The following is an 18,664-nucleotide window of genomic DNA, read 5'->3' as shown; positions in this document are numbered from 1 at the left end:
ATACTCCCTCCCGTCCCCAGTGAGCTATTGGACAGGAGTTTCTTATAAACAGTTAACCTAGCGTATCTTCCCTGAGCCCAGGCAGTATGGCCGCCCCGCCAGGTATCCCAGAGGGCTGTGCATCAGGGAGGTGGGAGGCCCCCACCAGGTGACTGGGTCACGCCTGGCGGAACACAGGAAGCCGCTGGGAGGAAGGGGCGGGACCAGCTGTCAGGCGCCGCGGCAGCAGAGTGTGATTGACGCGTTGGGGGAGTCACGGTGGAGAGGAAGTGGAAAGTTAATTGAATGTTGGGAGAAGTGAAATGAGAGACTAAACCCAGGAGAGAGAAAGACAGAGGGGTGATATACATGTCTGGAGAGTGAGTGAGTGAGTGAGTGAGTGAGTGAGTGAGTGAGTGAGTGAGTGAGTGAGTGAGTGAGTGATGGAAGGAGAAAGAGGAGTAGGCAGGAAATGAACGAGTGTGTGTGGGTGAGGAAAAGTGGGTAGGAGAGGGGAAGACAGAGAGGTATAAAGACAGTGAGGAGGAGAGAGACAGAAGACTTGGGAAAGGAGGAGACAGGTGGAGGAGTGGATGGAGGGCCAGAGGAAGGAGGAGACAGGTGGAGGAGTAGAGGGAGGGCCATAGGAAGGAGGAGACAGGTGGATGAGTAGATGGAGGGCCAGAGGAAGGAGGAGACAGGTGGAGGAGTAGATGGAGGGCCAGAGGAAGGAGGAGACAGGTGGAGGAGTGGATGGAGGGCCAGAGGAAGGAGGAGACAGGTGGAGGAGTGGATGGAGGGCCAGAGGAAAGGGGAGACAGGTGGATGAGTGGATGGAGGGCCAGAGGAAGGAGGAGAGAGACAGAATACTTGGGAAAGGAGGAGACAGGTGGAGGAGTAGATGGAGGGCCAAAGGAAGGAGGAGAGAGGTGGAGGAGTGGATGGAGGGCCAGAGGAAGGAGGAGAGAGACAGAAGACTTGGGAAAGGAGGAGACAGGTGGAGGAGTAGATGGAGGGCCAGAGGGAAGGAGGAGACAAGTGGAGGAGTGGATGGAGGGCCAGAGGAAGGAGGAGACAGGTGGAGGTGTGGATGGAGGGCCAGAGGAAGGAGGAGAGAGACAGAAGACTTGGGAAAGGAGGAGACAGGTGGAGGAGTAGATGGAGGGCCAGAGGAAGGAGGAGACAGGTGGAGGAGTGGATGGAGGGCCAGAGGAAGGAGGAGAGAGACAGAAGACTTGGGAAAGGAGGAGACAGGTGGAGGAGTGGATGGAGGGCCAGAGGAAGGAGGAGACAGGTGGAGGAGTGGATGGAGGGCCAGAGGAAGGAGGAGACAGGTGGAGGAGTAGATGGAGGGCCAGAGGAAGGAGGAGACAGGTGGAGGAGTAGATGGAGGGCCAGAGGAAGGAGGAGAGAGACAGAAGACTTGGGAAAGGAGGAGACAGGTGGAGGAGTAGATGGAGGGCCAGAGGAAGGAGGAGACAGGTGGAGGAGTGGATGGAGGGCCAGAGGAAGGAGGAGAGAGACAGAAGACTTGGGAAAGGAGGAGACAGGTGGAGGAGTAGATGGAGGGCCAGAGGAAGGAGGAGAGAGACAGAAGACTTGGGAAAGGAGGAGACAGGTGGAGGAGTGGATGGAGGGCCAGAGGAAGAAGGAGACAGGTGGAGGAGTGGATGGAGGGCCAGAGGAAGGAGGAGACAGGTGGAGGAGTGGATGGAGGGCCAGAGGAAGGAGGAGACATGTGTAGGAGTGGATGGAGGGCCAGAGGAAGGAGGAGACAGGTGGAGGAGTGGATGGAGGGCCAGAGGAAGGAGGAGACAGGTGGAGGAGTGGATGGAGGGCCAGAGGAAGGAGGAGACAGGTGGAGGAGTGGATGGAGGGCCAGAGGAAAGGGGAGACAGGTGGATGAGTGGATGGTGGGCCAGAGGAAGGAGGAGAGAGACAGAATACTTGGGAAAGGAGGAGACAGGTGGAGGAGTAGATGGAGGGCCAAAGGAAGGAGGAGAGAGGTGGAGGAGTGGATGGAGGGCCAGAGGAAGGAGGAGAGAGACAGAAGACTTGGGAAAGGAGGAGACAGGTGGAGGAGTAGATGGAGGGCCAGAGGAAGGAGGAGACAGGTGGAGGAGTGGATGGAAGGCCAGAGGAAGGAGGAGAGAGACAGAAGACTTGGGAAAGGAGTAGACAGGTGGAGGAGTGGATGGAGGGCCAGAGGAAGGAGGAGACAGGTTGAGGAGTAGCTGGATGCCCAGAGGAAGGAGGAGACAGATGGAGGAATGGATGGAGGGCCAGAGGAAGGAGGAGATAGACAGAAGACTTGGGAAAGGAGGAGACAGGTGGAGGAGTGGATGGAGGGCCAGAGGAAGGAGGAGACAGGTGGAGGAGTGGATGGAGGGCCAGAGGAAGGAGGAGAGAGACAGAAGACTTGGGAAAGGAGGAGACAGGTGGAGGAGTGGATGGAGGGCCAGAGGAAGGAGGAGACAGATGGAGGAGTGGATCGAGGGCCAGAGGAAGGAGGAGACAGGTGGAGGAGTGGATGGAGGGCCAGAGGAAGGAGGAGACAGGTGGAGGAGTAGATGGAGGGCCAGAGGGAGGAGACAGGTGGAGGAGTGGATGGAGGGCCAGAGGAAGGAGGAGAGAGACAGAAGACTTGGGAAAGGAGGAGACATGTGGAGGAGTGGATGGAGGGCCAGAGGAAGGAGGAGACAGGTGGAGGAGTGGATGGAGGGCCAGAGGAATGAGGAGAGAGACAGAAGACTTGGGAAAGGAGGAGACAGGTGTAGGAGTGGATGGAGGGCCAGAGGAAGGAGAAGACAGGTGGAGGAGTAGATGGAAGGCCAGAGGAAGGAGGAAAGAGACAGAAGACTTGGGAAAGGAGGAGACAGGTGGAGGAGTGGATGGAGGGCCAGAGGAAGGAGGAGACAGGTTGAGGAGTAGCTGGATGCCCAGAGGAAGGAGGAGACAGATGGAGGAGTGGATGGAGGGCCAGAGGAAGGAGGAGAGAGACAGAAGACTTGAGAAAGGAGGAGACAGGTGGAGGAGTAGATGGAGGGCCAGAGGAAGGAGGAGACAGGTGGAGGAGTGGATGGAGGGCCAGAGGAAGGAGGAGAGAGACAGAAAACTTGGGAAAGGAGGAGACAGTTGGAGGAGTGGATGGAGGGCCAGAGGAAGGAGGAGACAGGTGTAGGAGTAGATGGAGGGCCAGAGGAAGGAGGAGAGAGACTGAAGACTTGGGAAAGGAGGAGACAGGTGAAGGAGTGGATGGAGGGCCAGAGGAAGGAGGAGACAGGTTGAGGAGTAGCTGAATGGCCAGAGGAAGGAGGAGACAGGTGGAGGAGTGGATGGAGGGCCAGAGGAAGGAGGAGACAGGTGGAGGAGTAGATGGAGGGCCAGAGGGAGGAGACAGGTGGAGGAGTGGATGGAGGGCCAGAGGAAGGAGGAGAGAGACAGAAGACTTGGAAAGGAGGAGACATGTGGAGGAGTGGATGGAGGGCCAGAGGAAGGAGGAGACAGGTGGAGGAGTGGATGGAGGGCCAGAGGAATGAGGAGAGAGACAGAAGACTTGGGAAAGGAGGAGACAGGTGTAGGAGTGGATGGAGGGCCAGAGGAAGGAGAAGACAGGTGGAGGAGTAGATGGAAGGCCAGAGGAAGGAGGAAAGAGACAGAAGACTTGGGAAAGGAGGAGACAGGTGGAGGAGTGGATGGAGGGCCAGAGGAAGGAGGAGACAGGTTGAGGAGTAGCTGGATGCCCAGAGGAAGGAGGAGACAGATGGAGGAGTGGATGGAGGGCCAGAGGAAGGAGGAGAGAGACAGAAGACTTGAGAAAGGAGGAGACAGGTGGAGGAGTAGATGGAGGGCCAGAGGAAGGAGGAGACAGGTGGAGGAGTGGATGGAGGGCCAGAGGAAGGAGGAGAGAGACAGAAAACTTGGGAAAGGAGGAGACAGTTGGAGGAGTGGATGGAGGGCCAGAGGAAGGAGGAGACAGGTGTAGGAGTAGATGGAGGGCCAGAGGAAGGAGGAGAGAGACTGAAGACTTGGGAAAGGAGGAGACAGGTGAAGGAGTGGATGGAGGGCAGAGGAAGGAGGGAGACAGATGGAGGTGTGGATCGAGGGCCAGAGGAAGGAGGAGACAGGTGGAGGAGTGGATGGAGGGCCAGAGGAAGGAGGAGACAGGTGGAGGAGTAGATGGAGGGCCAGAGGGAGGAGACAGGTGGAGGAGTGGATGGAGGGCCAGAGGAAGGAGGAGAGAGACAGAAGACTTGGGAAAGGAGGAGACATGTGGAGGAGTGGATGGAGGGCCAGAGGAAGGAGGAGACAGGTGGAGGAGTGGATGGAGGGCCAGAGGAATGAGGAGAGAGACAGAAGACTTGGGAAAGGAGGAGACAGGTGTAGGAGTGGATGGAGGGCCAGAGGAAGGAGAAGACAGGTGGAGGAGTAGATGGAAGGCCAGAGGAAGGAGGAAAGAGACAGAAGACTTGGGAAAGGAGGAGACAGGTGGAGGAGTGGATGGAGGGCCAGAGGAAGGAGGAGACAGGTTGAGGAGTAGCTGGATGCCCAGAGGAAGGAGGAGACAGATGGAGGAGTGGATGGAGGGCCAGAGGAAGGAGGAGAGAGACAGAAGACTTGAGAAAGGAGGAGACAGGTGGAGGAGTAGATGGAGGGCCAGAGGAAGGAGGAGACAGGTGGAGGAGTGGATGGAGGGCCAGAGGAAGGAGGAGAGAGACAGAAAACTTGGGAAAGGAGGAGACAGTTGGAGGAGTGGATGGAGGGCCAGAGGAAGGAGGAGACAGGTGTAGGAGTAGATGGAGGGCCAGAGGAAGGAGGAGAGAGACTGAAGACTTGGGAAAGGAGGAGACAGGTGAAGGAGTGGATGGAGGGCCAGAGGAAGGAGGAGACAGGTTGAGGAGTAGCTGAATGGCCAGAGGAAGGAGGAGACAGGTGGAGGAGTGGATGGAGGGCCAGAGGAAGGAGGAGAGAGACAGAAGACTTGGGAAAGGAGGAGACAGGTGGAGGAGTAGATAGAGGGCCAGAGGAAGGAGGAGTGGATGGAGGGCCAGAGGAAGGAGGAGAGAGACAGAAGACTTGGGAAAGGAGGAGACAGGTGGAGGAGTGGATGGAGGGCCAGAGGAAGGAGGAGACAGGTGGAGGAGTGGATGGAGGGCCAGAGGAAGGAGGAGAGAGACAGAAGACTTGGGAAAGGAGGGAGACAGGTGGAGGAGTGGATGGAGGGCCAGAGGAAGGAGGAAAAGGAGGACATGCTCTAGAAAGAGGGGAGTTTTTTTAATCAGGGGAAGCAGCTGGCTAATCGTGTGTGTCACCAAAGCAATCAGGGACAGGCAGAGAGAGAGAGAGAGAGTGTGCTCCTCTTCAGCAGACTCTCTAGTAGGAATATATATTAGTATCGCTGAAGGAACTTCACTTTAATCGTGTCCTCTCCCAGTTAAAGAGGAGATAACATTTTCTGATCATGCCTGTTGATATCAAAACCTCCTCCCCTTCCTCTCCTCTCCTCTTCTCATCTCCCCTTTCTCATTTTTTCCCCTTTCTCTCCTCACCTCTCCTCCCCGTATCTTCTCTCCTTCCCTCCCCTTATCTTCTCTCCTCTCCTCCCCTTATCTTCTCTCCTCTCCTCCACTTATCATCTCTCCTCTCCTCCCATTATCTTCTCCCCTCCCCTTATCTTCTCTCCATCCCTTATCTTCTCCCCTTATCTTCTCTCCTCCCCTTATCTTCTCTCCTCTCCTCTCCTTATCTTCTCTTCTCTCCTCCCCTTATCTTTTGTCCTCTCCTCCACTTATCATCTCTCCTCTCCTCCCCTTATCTTCTCTTCTCTCCTCCCCTTAGCTCCTCTCCTCCCCTTACCTTCTCCCCTCTCTTTCCCTTATTTTCTCTTCTCTCCTCCCCTTATCTTCTCTCCTCCCCTTATCTTCTCTCCTCTCCTCTCCTTATCTTCTCTTCTCTTCTCTCCTCCCCTTATCTTCTCTCCTCTCCTCCACTTATCATCTCTTCTCCCCTTATCTTCTCTCCTCTCCTCCCCTTATCTTCTCTTCTCTCCTCCCCTTATCTCCTCTCCTCCCCTTATCTTCTTTCCACCCCTTATCTTCTCTCTTCTCCTCCCCTTATCTTCTCTCCTCCCCTTATCTTCTCTCCTCCCCTTATCTTCTCTTATCTCCTCCCCTTATCTTCTCTCCTCTCCTCCCCTTATTTTCTCTTCTCTCCTCCCCTTATCTTCTCTCTTCCCCTTATCTTCTCTCCTCTCCTCCCCGTATCTTCTGTCCTCTCCTCCCCTTATCTTCTCTCCTCTTCTCCCCTTATCTTATCTCCTCCCCGTATCTTCTCTTATCTTCTCCCCTTATCTTCTCTCCTCTCCTCCCCTTATCTTCTCTCCTCTCCTCCCCTTATCTTCTCTTCTCTCCTCCCCTTAGCTCCTCTCCTCCCCTTACCTTCTCCCCTCTCTTTCCCTTATTTTCTCTTCTCTCCTCCCCTTATCTTCTCTCCTCCCCTTATCTTCTCTCCTCTCCTCTCCTTATCTTCTCTTCTCTTCTCTCCTCCCCTTATCTTCTCTCCTCTCCTCCACTTATCATCTCTCCTCCCCTTATCTTCTCTCCTCTCCTCTCCTTATCTTCTCTCCTCTCCTCCCCTTATCTTCTCTCCTCTCCTTATCTTCTCTCCTCTCCTCCCCTTATCTTCTCTCCTCTCCTTATCTTCTCTCCTCTCCTCCCCTTATCTTCTGTCCACTTCTGTACAAGTTGTCCAATCTTTATGACAGAGTGCATGTATTAGTCCATATACAGTGTACCGGGCCCATGTAGAGTGTTTAATAAAGATGAGGGATGTGTGAGTAGATGATGTGTACTGTGATCGCAGGCAGGTAGTGTAGTGTAGAGTAGTGTAGTGCAGCAGTGTGGCCTTGCAGGCAGAGAGAGTGGTAGTAAATACAGGCCAACTCAGCACTGTGTTATTAGCCTGTGATTTATACTGCTGTGGCTTAGAGAGCGCCCTTAGCATCACCGCCACACCACATCCCTGTAGCCACCTTGTTTTCCATTCTTCTCTTTTATTATTTCTTATTGTTGTAGCATTGTCAAGAAGGAACCTGCGGCGTACACCATGTGTATCCTGTACCATTAATAAAATGTGGAACTTGAAGTTTGAAACTTCTATTACAGGTACATGTGGTGTGTGTGCGTGCGGGACGAGGCTCCCAGGGACAGGACTTTGTGTCGGTGTGACCTTTCACGACCAGGGTCATCTCCATCATCACTGACACACACCCACATTAGTCTTCTTTATAGCCCCTGTACAGGGAGATATGGAGCGACAACAGGATTGGATAAGTGTATTAATAAATGTATTTGACAGCTCGTTCTCTTTCCTGTACTGATTTATCAAAGTATTTATCCTAGTAATGCCTAACTGCTTTCTCTCTCTCTCTCTCTCTCTCTCTCTCTCTCTCTCTCTCTCTCTCTCTCTCTCTCTCTCTCTCTCTCTTTGTCTCTCTCTCTCTCTCTCTCTCTCTCTCTCTCTCTCTCTCTCTCTCCCGCTCTCTCTCTCTCTCTCTCTCTGTCTCTCTCTCTGTCTCTCTCTCTCTCTCTCCCTCTGTCTGTCTCTCCCCCTCTCTCTCTCTCTCTCTCTCTCTTTCTCCCTTTCTCTCAGTCTCTCCCTCTCTCACGTCCTCTCTCTCTGTCTCTCTGTCTCTCTCTCTCTCTCTGTCTCTCTCTCTCTCTGTCTCTCTCTCTCTCTGTCTCTCTCTCTCTCGCTTCCTCTCTCTTTCTCCCTTTCTCTCAGTCTCTGCCTCTCTCACTTCCTCTCTCTCACTAACTCCTTCAGCACATATCCATGTTTTAAAGGTAGGTGTTTGTCATAGTATAGAGTGTCAGTGCATGTTATTATATTTTAGATTCACATCCTCCTAATGTAGATTTATAAGGCTGTGTTTATCAGGTTAGTAAAGACCAATGACATATCATACAGTTTAAACACATGTATAGTGTTTGGCCTTTAGTGTGCTTTTACTGTAAAAGACATTCCATCTTTTCTTTGCCCCTTTAGTTTGATTTCATATATTTTTGGTTTTCAACAAGCTAAGTTTTTCAGTCTTTGTTCCAATAATCTACAACTCAACACATTTTGTGACAGGCGGGATAAAACACATTACATCCATAATTGTTAGTCCTGTGGCTATTAAATGATAGGGTGTTTTATTAATTTAGCACTAATTCTTCTTGCAGTTAATGTCTCTCAAACTTAATGGGAATGAAGAACTGGTTACTGAAGAGTGAAGTTTTAAAACTCAGAACAGACAACATGCACGCATGAACACAATAACAACACACCCCATCTAACACTCAAGACTGACAGCTCAGATCCAGTGCTTGGGTGTAAAAACCTTCTGCCTGTTTTACTAGTGTCACACATAGCAGAACTTTTATCCACATAAAATATATCCCAGAGATATCAATTCCGCTTGATCGTGTGGTATTGTACAGCAGAGCAGGGCTGTAAGCGATAATGCGATAATGCGATAATGTTGTATATTATTGGAACGCTCCTCGGACCATCAGAATGAACTATGATTAGAACAGTCTGTGTTGTAATGTGCTGTATTGCTTGAAATGTGTTAGAGTTGGTCTCTATGTCTGTAATAATGTGCTCTCAGATTGGGCTTCTCATGGTGTGTGTCTGCGTCTAGGCAGACAGAAATAACTACTGTATCTCTACTCTCTCTCTCTCTCTCTCTCTCTCTCTCTCTCTCTCTCTCTCTCTCATTCTCTCTCTCCCTCTCTCTCTCTTTCGCTCTCTCGCTCTTGTTCTCTCTCTCTCTCTCATTCTCTCTCTCCCCCTCTCTCTCTCTCTCTCTCTCTCTCTCTCTCTCTCTCTCTCTCTCTCTCATTCTCTCTCTCCCTCTCTCTCCCTCTCTCTCTCTCATTCTTTCTGCTCCCAGGCAACACGGGTAATTATCTCACACACACACCCCTAACCTCTCTTTCTCCCTCTCTCATCTCTGCCCTACCACCAGCTGCACCCATAATAACAGTACTAGTTGGAGAGGAGAGGGGGAGGAGGAGGAGGTGGAGGAGGAGGAGGAGGAGGGAGAGAAGAGGGGGAGATTAAAGAGAGAAAGGAAAGGGAGAAAGAAAGGAGAAAGATGATGAAAGATTATTTTTAAGCAAAAATCTCTCTCCGTTCTCTTGCTCAGTCTGATAACTTGTTTGGTTTTATAATTCCATTTTGTGTAATTAGTGTACCTCAGAGCTACCTAAGGATAAAGGTGAAATGGAGAATGAATCGGTTTTCTCTCTGTTTACTGTCCATTTCTAAGTATACTGAGCAACTGTTTCTGTCTCGGGCTCTGTTTCCTCAGCCCATGTGACAAACTGTAAGGACTACACACACTGTTCTGACGGAAATGATTGGGACATGCTATATCAAACACACAATTACACCACACTCTGACTATGAAGACAAGTACATATATTCTTTGAGAAGGTGTATTTGTTGTTGATATAAGGTGAGGGTTAGAGGTGAGGTCAGGGTCAGGGTCAGGGTTAAAGTCACATTTGGGTGAATGATCCCATTACAAACCAACTCAAGTTCAAGTTTGTTTATTCGGCATATACACGATATACACTGAGTGTACAAACAATTAGGAACATCTTCCTAATATTGAGTTGCACCCTCCCCTTTTGCCCTCAGAACAGCCTCTAATGGCTGGGGCATGGACAAGGTGTCGAAAGCATTTCCCAGGGATGTTGACTCCAATGCTTCCCACAGTTGTCAAGTTGACTGGATGTCCTTTCGGTGGTGGATCATTCTTGATACAAAAACCCGAACTGGTGCACCTGCACCTACTTCCCCATTCACCCTCTGAATGGCTAACATACACAATTAATGCCTAAATTGTCTCGAGGCTTAAAAATCCTTCTTTAACCTCCTCCCTTTCATCTACACTGATTGAAGTGGATTTAACAAGTGACATCAATAAGGGATCATAGCTGTCACCTGGATTCACCTGGTCAGTCTATGTCATGGAGAGAGCACTTTTGTTCACTCACCGTACATCTAGTACACTGTGTAATGAAATGCTTACTTCCAAGTTCCCGTCTCGACAGTGAAGTAGCAATAGAATGAAACGAATGGGTAAAGAAAGAGTAGTAAAAAATATGTTTTGGTCAATGAGATAAATATGGAACAGTGTCTCTCTTTCTCTGTTGCATTCACTTGTACAACAGATCAGTGACATGTTATCCATTAGTGTTGATGAAAGGTAGATGTACCTGCCTGTCTGTCTGTCTGAAGGTGTGCGGAGATCCTCTGACTTCACCAGGTGTGTGTCCTGCTCTCATCTCCAACCTCTACCTCCCCAACCCTCAGATCCCCTCAGAGAGAACAAAGCCCTGCACTGGGGCTGTACGTGTGTGTAGAGTTGATCTGACTGCTGTTGCTCTCAGAACTGAGAGGGGTCAGGGGTTAGAAGTCAGTTGGTGTCTGAACCACTCTGAGGTAACAATAGGAGACTCTCCAAACTAGGCAGCAGGTGGTTAGAGCGTTGGACTAGTAACCGGAAGGTTGCTGAATCGAATCCCCGAGCTGACAAGGTAAAAATCTGTCGTTCTGCCCCTGAACAAGGCAGTTAGCCCACCGTTCCTAGGCCGTCATTGTAAATAAGAATTTGTTCTTAACTGACTTGCCTAGTTAAATAAAGGTTCAAACAAACAATAAATAAACAAATAAAACGACCCATTGTGCTCATATGCCGTCCATATTTTTACAGTGGATGATTTTATTTAGGTAATTTAAGCTGTAATCTGCTTCTTTTAAAGAATGATAAATTATCTGCTTTTAACTTTTTAAGAAAAAAATTAAAAGGTACATTACTATTATCTATTCAAAGCTCTTTTGAAATGTTTGGTCTGCTACCCTCATGGACCCGTAGCCTCCCTTGATGTTTGCAGTTTTAAATGAACAGACAGCCCACTCCACCTTCTAACCATGTCTTGACTTTGAAAGCTGATATTCAAATAGGTCTGAGTGTATTTCCAGTTCTGCTGAGGGAAGGTGTGTTTGGCTGTATGAGATGACAGGGGCTTCTTTCAGTGTGCATAATGTTGTTTGCTCCAGTGTGTATCTTTCACAAGGAGAACTCAAGGTTAGAGCACAGAGCTCTAGCAGAGATCTGGTTAACTCTACTTCTGCGTATGTATGTATGCATGTGTGTGTGAGAGAGAGAGAGAGAGAGAGAGAGAGAGAGAGAGAGAGAGAGAGAGAGAGAGAGAGAGAGAGAGAGAGAGAGAGAGAGAGAGAGAGAGAGAGAGAGAGAGAGAGAGAGAGAGAGAGAGAGAGAGAGAGAGAGAGAGAGAGAGAGAGAGAGAGAGAGAGAGAGAGAGAGAGAGAGAGAGAGAGAGAGAGAGAGAGAGAGAGAGAGAGAGAGAGAGAGAGAGAGAGAGAGAGAGAGAGAGAGAGAGAGAGAGAGAGAGAGAGAGAGAGAGAGAGAGAGAGAGAGAGAGAGAGAACCTGTTGTTGTGTGGTTGAATTAAAGAAGTATTCCTGGTTCTAATTTAACTCGCTTTAGTAACAGCTCATACTTTTCTAGGTTTCACAGTGCAAAGCCATGTTCATTCTCTGGTTCTAGACCCGTCTTCATCACTATAACAGGTAGGTCATCTGGCGATATCCCAATCACTATACTACACCTGTCTTCTTAAGGAGAAACTGCCTGTTAGAACACCCCCAGGAAACTATGTTAACTGGAACAGAGGGTTCCACTTCCCAAATTCAGGATGGATTTTGAGATGCAGATGTCATAAAGTCAGAGTTCCTGAACCAAGGCACAAAGTAATTGGGAATATAAACTGCTGTGCTTTCCCAAAAAGGTCTGCTGAGAGATGCTGCAAGCAGACAGCAGGATTCACACCCAGAAAATAGGCTATTTCAAACATTCATGTATTGATATAACCCAGAAAACATCCCAAGCCCTTGCTTGCAGTGCAGTGTGTCAACTAGACTACGCCTCTGTGTTCATCCATTAAACTAATGCTGTATTTGTAGATATTAGTATGACTGAGTGGCTGTCTCAGTCTAAGTGGTTTGTATATTGGGAGGAGAATGCAGTCAAAATGCTGTGTGTGCACCCTTGCACAAAAACACATACAGAACACACTAACACAGGGAAATGCTGTGTATGTGTATCCTTGCACCTGTAATGAAGTGATTATGCTGACTAAGAGAGAACAGTGCTGTAGTCACACACACACACACACATACACAGTGCAGTGTAATGATGCTAGCTAACCTAAATGGCTTGGTGCATCGCTGATAATTACCCTGGCAGGCCTCTGGTATTGAAACCCCTAAACAGATCAGAGGCAGAGAAATAGGAAATAGTAGACAGTAATATGAAATTGCAAGCTCGCTCTACCTTCTGCAGGACGAGAGATGAACGTGTGAAAGAGGGATGAGGAGAAGAGCAGAAGTCAAAAGCACATCTGGAGTTCTATAATTCTGGATGAAACAGAATCAGGTATACAGAGATCTGGGTGGAAGAATGCCTCAGTAATAGAAAACTACTGTAGAGAGGACATCCAGGGTCATTGCACTGAGACGAACCAACCCCAAAGTCTAACAGATGCACGCAGGGAAGCACACAGTCATACACACAGTCACACACACACACCCAATCACACACACACACGCACACCCACTCTAAGACACAGACAACCACTCTCTCACACACACACACACACACACACAGGGAATAGAGTGTCCTCCGACTCTGAGTAGTAGTAGTTATTAGTATGAGATCCAGGGAATCAGAGAGAGGGGTTGGAACTGTGTAAAGAGTCCACTCAGGACTACTGAAGGACTCAGCTGACGGACTGGGAGGAGGCTGGAGGATGTACTGTAAAGAGAAGGGAGGAGGCTGGAGGATATACTGTAAAGAGAAGGGGGGAGGCTGGAGGATGTACTGTAAAGAGAAGGGAGGAGGCTGGAGGATATACTGTAAAGAGAAGGGAGGAGGCTGGAGGATGTACTGTAAAGAGAAGGGAGGAGGCTGGAGGATGTACTGTAAAGAGAAGGGAGGAGGCTGGAGGATATACTGTAAAGAGAAGGGAGGAGGCTGGAGGATATACTGTAAAGAGAAGGGAGGAGGCTGGAGGATGTACTGTAAAGAGAAGGGAGGAGGCTGGAGGATGTACTGTAAAGAGAAGGGAGGAGGCTGGAGGATGTACTGTAAAGAGAAGGGAGGAGGCTGGAGGATGTACTGTAAAGAGAAGGGAGGAGGCTGGAGGATGTACTGTAAAGAGAAGGGAGGAGGCTGGAGGATATACTGTAAAGAGAAGGGAGGAGGCTGGAGGATATACTGTAAAGAGAAGGGAGGAGGCTGGAGGATGTACTGTAAAGAGAAGGGAGGAGGCTGGAGGATGTACTGTAAAGAGAAGGGAGGAGGCTGGAGGATATACTGTAAAGAGAAGGGAGGAGGCTGGAGGATGTACTGTAAAGAGAAGGGAGGAAGCTGGAGGATGTACTGTAAAGAGAAGGGAGGAGGCTGGAGGATGTACTGTAAAGAGAAGGGAGGAGGCTGGAGGATGTACTGTAAAGAGAAGGGAGGAGGCTGGAGGATGTACTGTAAAGAGAAGGGAGGAGGCTGGAGGATGTACTGTAAAGAGAAGGGAGGAGGCTGGAGGATATACTGTAAAGAGAAGGGAGGAGGCTGGAGGATATACTGTAAAGAGAAGGGAGGAGGCTGGAGGATGTACTGTAAAGAGAAGGGAGGAGGCTGGAGGATATACTGTAAAGAGAAGTGGAAGAGAGGAAGAGTGAAAGGAAGAGGAGAGACGAGGATGGAAGATGGTAGTGTAGAAGGACAGATAATGAAATGAAGTAAAGAGGGGGAGGGTAGAAGAAAAGAGAGGGGGGTGAGGAGAGAGAGGTGGAAGCTTGTAGTTCTTAAAAATAAACTAAGGGTTTGATTCCAAAATGCAATAAATGCCAATTTTTCACGTTTGTCATAGCATTTTCCTTGATGGCCAAAAAGCTAAATGTTTGTCTAATCTGACCAGAGTACCTTCTTCCATATGTTTGGGGAGTCTCCCACATGCCTTTTAGCGAACACCAAACATGTTTGCTTATTTTTTTCTGGCCACTCTTCCATAAAGCCCAGCTCTGCAGAGTGTGTGGCTTAAAGTGGTCCTATGGACAGATACTCCAATCTCTGCTGTGGAGCTTTGCATCTCCTTCAGGGTTATCTTTGGTCTCTTTGTTGCCTCTCTGATTAATGCCCTCCTTGCTTGGTCCATGGGTTTTGGCAGGTTTGTTATGGTGCCATATTATTTCCATTTTTAAATAATGGATTTAATGGCGCTCCGTGGGATGTTCAAAGTTTCAGATATTTTTTTACAACCCAACCCTGATCTGTACTTCTCTTCAACTTTCTCCCTGACCTGTATGGAGAGCTCCTTGGTCTTCATGGTTGCAGACTCTGGGGCCTTTCGGAACAGGTGTATATATACACTGATATCATGTGACACTTAAATAAAGTCCACCTGTGTGCAATCTAACTAATTATGTGACTTCTAAAGGTAATTGGTTGCACCAGATCTTATTTAGGGGCTTCAGACCAAAGGGGGTGAATTCACCACTTTTCCGTTTATTTATTTTTTACAATTTTTTGAAACAAGTAATTTTTTTCATTTCACTTACACATATTTTGTGTTTGTCCATAAAAATAATTTTAAATTACAGGTTGTAATGTAACAAAATAGGAAAAACGCTAAGGGGGATGAATACTTTTGCAAGGCACTGTATATCGAAGAAAAAAATGTGTAAAACTATGTGCTATGTGATATTTGCACAATATGAGACAAATGTATTATGTTCATATTTATTTATGTATTGATACTTTATTACATGTAACTGTTAAAACCCAATCGGGATGCTTTTCCTATTGGAGTTCTGTTGTTTGGGGTGGAAATACAGCATAGCGGTTTGCCACAAAACAGGATTATTTGTCTCTCTAAAATAAAATGACCTTGCAATATATTCTAAACTAAGTCATGTCTGTCTTTTCACTAGCCCATGTCATGGTAAGACAGAAAATGAATATCTATCTCGTTCATAATGTGTTTTTATTTCATGTCAATTTACCAATATTTCTGAAAACGAATATATCGCATTTTGTAATTAAACTCTTCAAACTTTACTGAGGCATGTTTGGTTTAATTCAGCCCTGTGTCTAAACAGCCTTTGTATTTTACACATTCTCCACCTCCAAATTCTCCATTTCTTCTACCTCCCCTGGCAGGGTGTGTGAGGGAGTGAGTGTGTTTCCAGAGTGGAGAGTTAGGCCTTTTGCATCATTGATGTTCACACTATTAACACATTAGAGAGGCAGGCGATCTTCCAGAGGCCTGCCGGTATGGAGACAAACACACAGATCTGCATGCAGACGTCAGATCACACACAACTTGATCAGGAGATGGAGAGTCCCGTAACTGATACAGTGAAACAGCATAATAGTGGTACCTACATTTACATATTGGTCCTTTTGCACTTTGATGGAAAATGACTCATCAGTACACAGTTCTAGAAGACCAAGTAAAATCAGTCCGATTACTGGATCTTCTTGGTGAAGGAGTCCCAGAGAGCAGCTAGTTGGGCCTTCAGGTCCTGGGCCAATGGGTCCAGCTTCTTCAGCTCCTCTCCATAGGGGGCCAGGTTCTGCTGGAGCTCCTGGGTTCTCTGGGTCAGCTGTGTCTGGAAGCTCTGGGTCAGGGGAATCATGCTCTTTTGGAACTCTTCCAGGTTCTGGTCCATTTTCTGTTTCAGCTCCTCAGTGTAGGGGCCCAGCTGGGCCTGCAGCTGCTGCACACTCTTCTCCAGGCTTCCCTTCAGCTCCTCACTCTTCTGGAGTAAAGTGGTCTTCAGGGTGTCAGAGTCCAGGGCCTCAGCGTAGGTGGTCATGTCCCTTTTCAGCTCCTCCACCTGCCTCTGGATGTCTGCGTTCCACTCGTCAGAGTAGGGCTGCAGCTTGGCTGTCATGGTGCTCAGGTCCTTCTCCAGACGAGCCTTAAGCTGCTCGGCCTCCTGGGAAAACTTTGCCAGCAGGTCCTGAGTTAGAGGAGTCACCTTCCCGCGCATGGCCACGGTGTACTGGTTCACAGCATCAGCACTCTCAGAGACCATGGTGCTATGGAGAGAGAGAGAGAAAGGTCAACACAGAGGCAGAGTTATTGAGGTTAACAAAGAGGTAGTTAGTTACTCAACAGTTGTTATGAAACACCATTATATTGTGTTATTTTCTACATATTGAGACTTACTTGACTTCGTGTGCCACCTCTGACTGTCGGATCTTCTGTAGGGTGTCCTCAGCGGTGAGTGTTGCCTTGGCGACGTAGTCCCAGAATGCATCTTTCACCATGTCCAGCTGTTGCTGAGACGGGTCCTGCCACAGGCCTTCGGCATTGCACCCTTTAGGAGAGGCCGTGGATTATTTTATTTTCAGTCTAGACTGGAGGTTACTTGAGATGATACATTTACTCCTTTCATTGATATTACACTACTGCTACATTTAGTATTGTCAATTTGCTCCCTGTCAAAAATACAAACACTACAGCCAAGTGTTGATAAATGAAAAGGTATTAAAACGTATTCTCCACTCACCAGTGAAAACAGCAAGAGCAAGCAGCACTAAGACATTCATGACTGGGCTGTAGGCTGTTAATTGGAGAAAACAATACAATTGGTGAATGAAATATTAAATTCAGTTTCTCATCACAGATATTATTGTAGCCTGTGTGATTACAAAATGCCTAGAGGCAGCTAGTGTCTTACCTGCTTGAGAGAGCTTGTGTCCTTGTTTCTGGTAGTACTGTGTACTGCAGGTATCAGGGCTGTGTGTATATATAGGGGACTGGCAATTGTAGTGAAGAACAAAGTCCAGTACTGAGTGTCCTGCTGTATGTCCTCTTGTCACATCGACTGCCACATCACATCCTCAGTACTCTGGGGACACGTTATGGGGACCCAGATGACCTGCTGACACCATCCATTTTAGGGTCGTCATAACAACGTTAGACATTACGGGACAGTTTCCCAGGCACATATTAAGCCTAGTACTGCACTAAAAGGGCTTTAAATAGAGAATGCTTTGAAAATGTGTTTTACTCTAGGACTAAGATAAATCTGTGTCTGGGAAACTGTCTCTGTAGTTCTACGGTGTTACTTCATCTATAGGGGGATGAAATGGCTGAAGAATTGGTTGATAGGTAAAAGCTGATTATTATTCACTTATTTGTATTTCAAGTATGTCACTCGGGTCTGACCGCTATCTGAATACTGTCTTCCAGATTAGGGGTGAAATTAGAGATTGATTAAATATGGACTAAATGTAGACTTGATTCAAATGTCAATAGAAATGAATGAATGAATTACATTAGTCATGAGATGATGTGTTGGGAAACAAGTGGCAATGAAAATACGTATGGTGACGCACTGATGACTCAGTGGACTCTGAACTTTCATATTGCAATGTTATATGATAAGAAACATCGTCAGGTTAATGTTTGTCTGAAGTTCTCTTGTGGTCAGTATTTTGTCACGTAGAGCTGCTTCTTGTTGTAAAATGTACACTAATCCTATCGCCCACCACAAAAACAAATCATAAAACTCTATATAGGGAGTTAATAAATCCAAAATGCACATACATGTTTACCCCAAAAGCATACATTAAATAAAACATTTTTAATGAAACAAATATTTTAACTTATAACTTATATTTTAACATATAGCCTGACAAGAACTTTGACCCCCAACCCAGTAGAGATTGTTTTGAGAGAAGGGATTGTATTTCCTTACACAACCAAGTCCTACACTTAATACTCAGTCAGATAAAGCTGAATTGTTGCACTCAGTCTTTCAAGTGAAATTACTGATCAGAATTCATACCTTAATGCTATTGTTGTTTATGGAACCAAATGATCTAATAGGTAGTTGCTAAATGCTGACTCTTCTTAAAAAAAAATGATCTTAAGGGTTTCAGTATATTTTAAAAGTCAATAAATTCAATTGATTCCTGATTCCTTTCAGTGGAGTCGGAAATAAACATAAACAAAGGCGCAGAGAGATCATCCATAGAAAAAGATTTTATGGAAAATCCAATGAGTTCTTGCTTACTTTAATGGTGCTACCATATATAATGTGGAATCGTACATTCTATACAATCTATTTCTGTCCACTCTCCTGAGAGTAGAGTTTCTGTAACACCACAAGGCTGCAGGGCTGTTCCACTCCTAATGATTGGGTGGAGGAATTCACAAATGAACAAAACTCAGAATAAAAACAACTCAGGGACAAAATCATTTTTGTGAGTGTAATGTTTGTGAAAATGGCTATATTATGGAGTTCTAACATATTTATTGTGGCTGTTGTGTTTGGTTGTTTGTGTGATACACAAACATGGAGACCATCATCACAGAAACCATTGGGTCAAGCTCTTCAGCAACCTCAGCAGGCCAGACAACCTGCCCCTGCCTCTGGAAAGCAGCTAGAGCCCGCCATGGCAGCTTAGCGATGCCATGGCAGCTGGATTTCTCAAACTCCCGTTTAGGTTTTTGCCCGAGCACTACACAGCTGATTCTAATAGTCAAAGCTTGATGCTGAGGTGGTTATTTAGGACAGAGTGGGGGGGTTAGGA

The 18,664-nt window shown here is 47.5% G+C and overlaps 2 protein-coding genes across 2 annotated transcripts in view; one reads left to right on the top strand and one right to left on the bottom strand.

The window, feature by feature from the left end:
* LOC110520380 (ephrin type-A receptor 6) overlaps window positions 1-18,664 on the top strand; it is a 262,188-nt gene that overhangs the window by 184,656 nt on the left and 58,868 nt on the right. The window lies entirely within an intron of this gene.
* LOC110520383 (uncharacterized) lies at window positions 14,854-17,081 on the bottom strand. The gene is made up of 4 exons (XM_021597663.3): window positions 16,804-17,081; window positions 16,633-16,686; window positions 16,290-16,440; window positions 14,854-16,159 (listed from the first exon to the last, which is right to left on the bottom strand). Exons 2-4 carry the CDS (start codon window positions 16,670-16,672, stop codon window positions 15,583-15,585), a joined length of 768 nt encoding a protein of 255 aa, XP_021453338.2. The 5' UTR covers window positions 16,673-16,686; window positions 16,804-17,081; the 3' UTR covers window positions 14,854-15,582.

Source organism: Oncorhynchus mykiss, chromosome 3 (assembly GCF_057628025.1).
Source record: "Oncorhynchus mykiss isolate SJ-2025 chromosome 3, ASM5762802v1, whole genome shotgun sequence".
Taxonomy (NCBI): domain Eukaryota; kingdom Metazoa; phylum Chordata; class Actinopteri; order Salmoniformes; family Salmonidae; genus Oncorhynchus; species Oncorhynchus mykiss.
Note: the sequence above shows the minus strand (reverse complement) of the source record. Positions and strands in the feature narration are given on the sequence as shown.

Coding starts and splice junctions, on each gene's coding strand:
- LOC110520383 (XM_021597663.3), bottom strand. CDS start 16,672: ATGAATGTCTTAGTGCTGCTTGCTCTTGCTGTTTTCACTG. Junction 16,441..16,632: donor TGCTCTTGCTGTTTTCACTG/GTGAGTGGAGAA, acceptor CCTCTCCTAAAG/GGTGCAATGCCGAAGGCCTG. Junction 16,160..16,289: donor GAGGTGGCACACGAAGTCAA/GTAAGTCTCAAT, acceptor CTCTCTCCATAG/CACCATGGTCTCTGAGAGTG.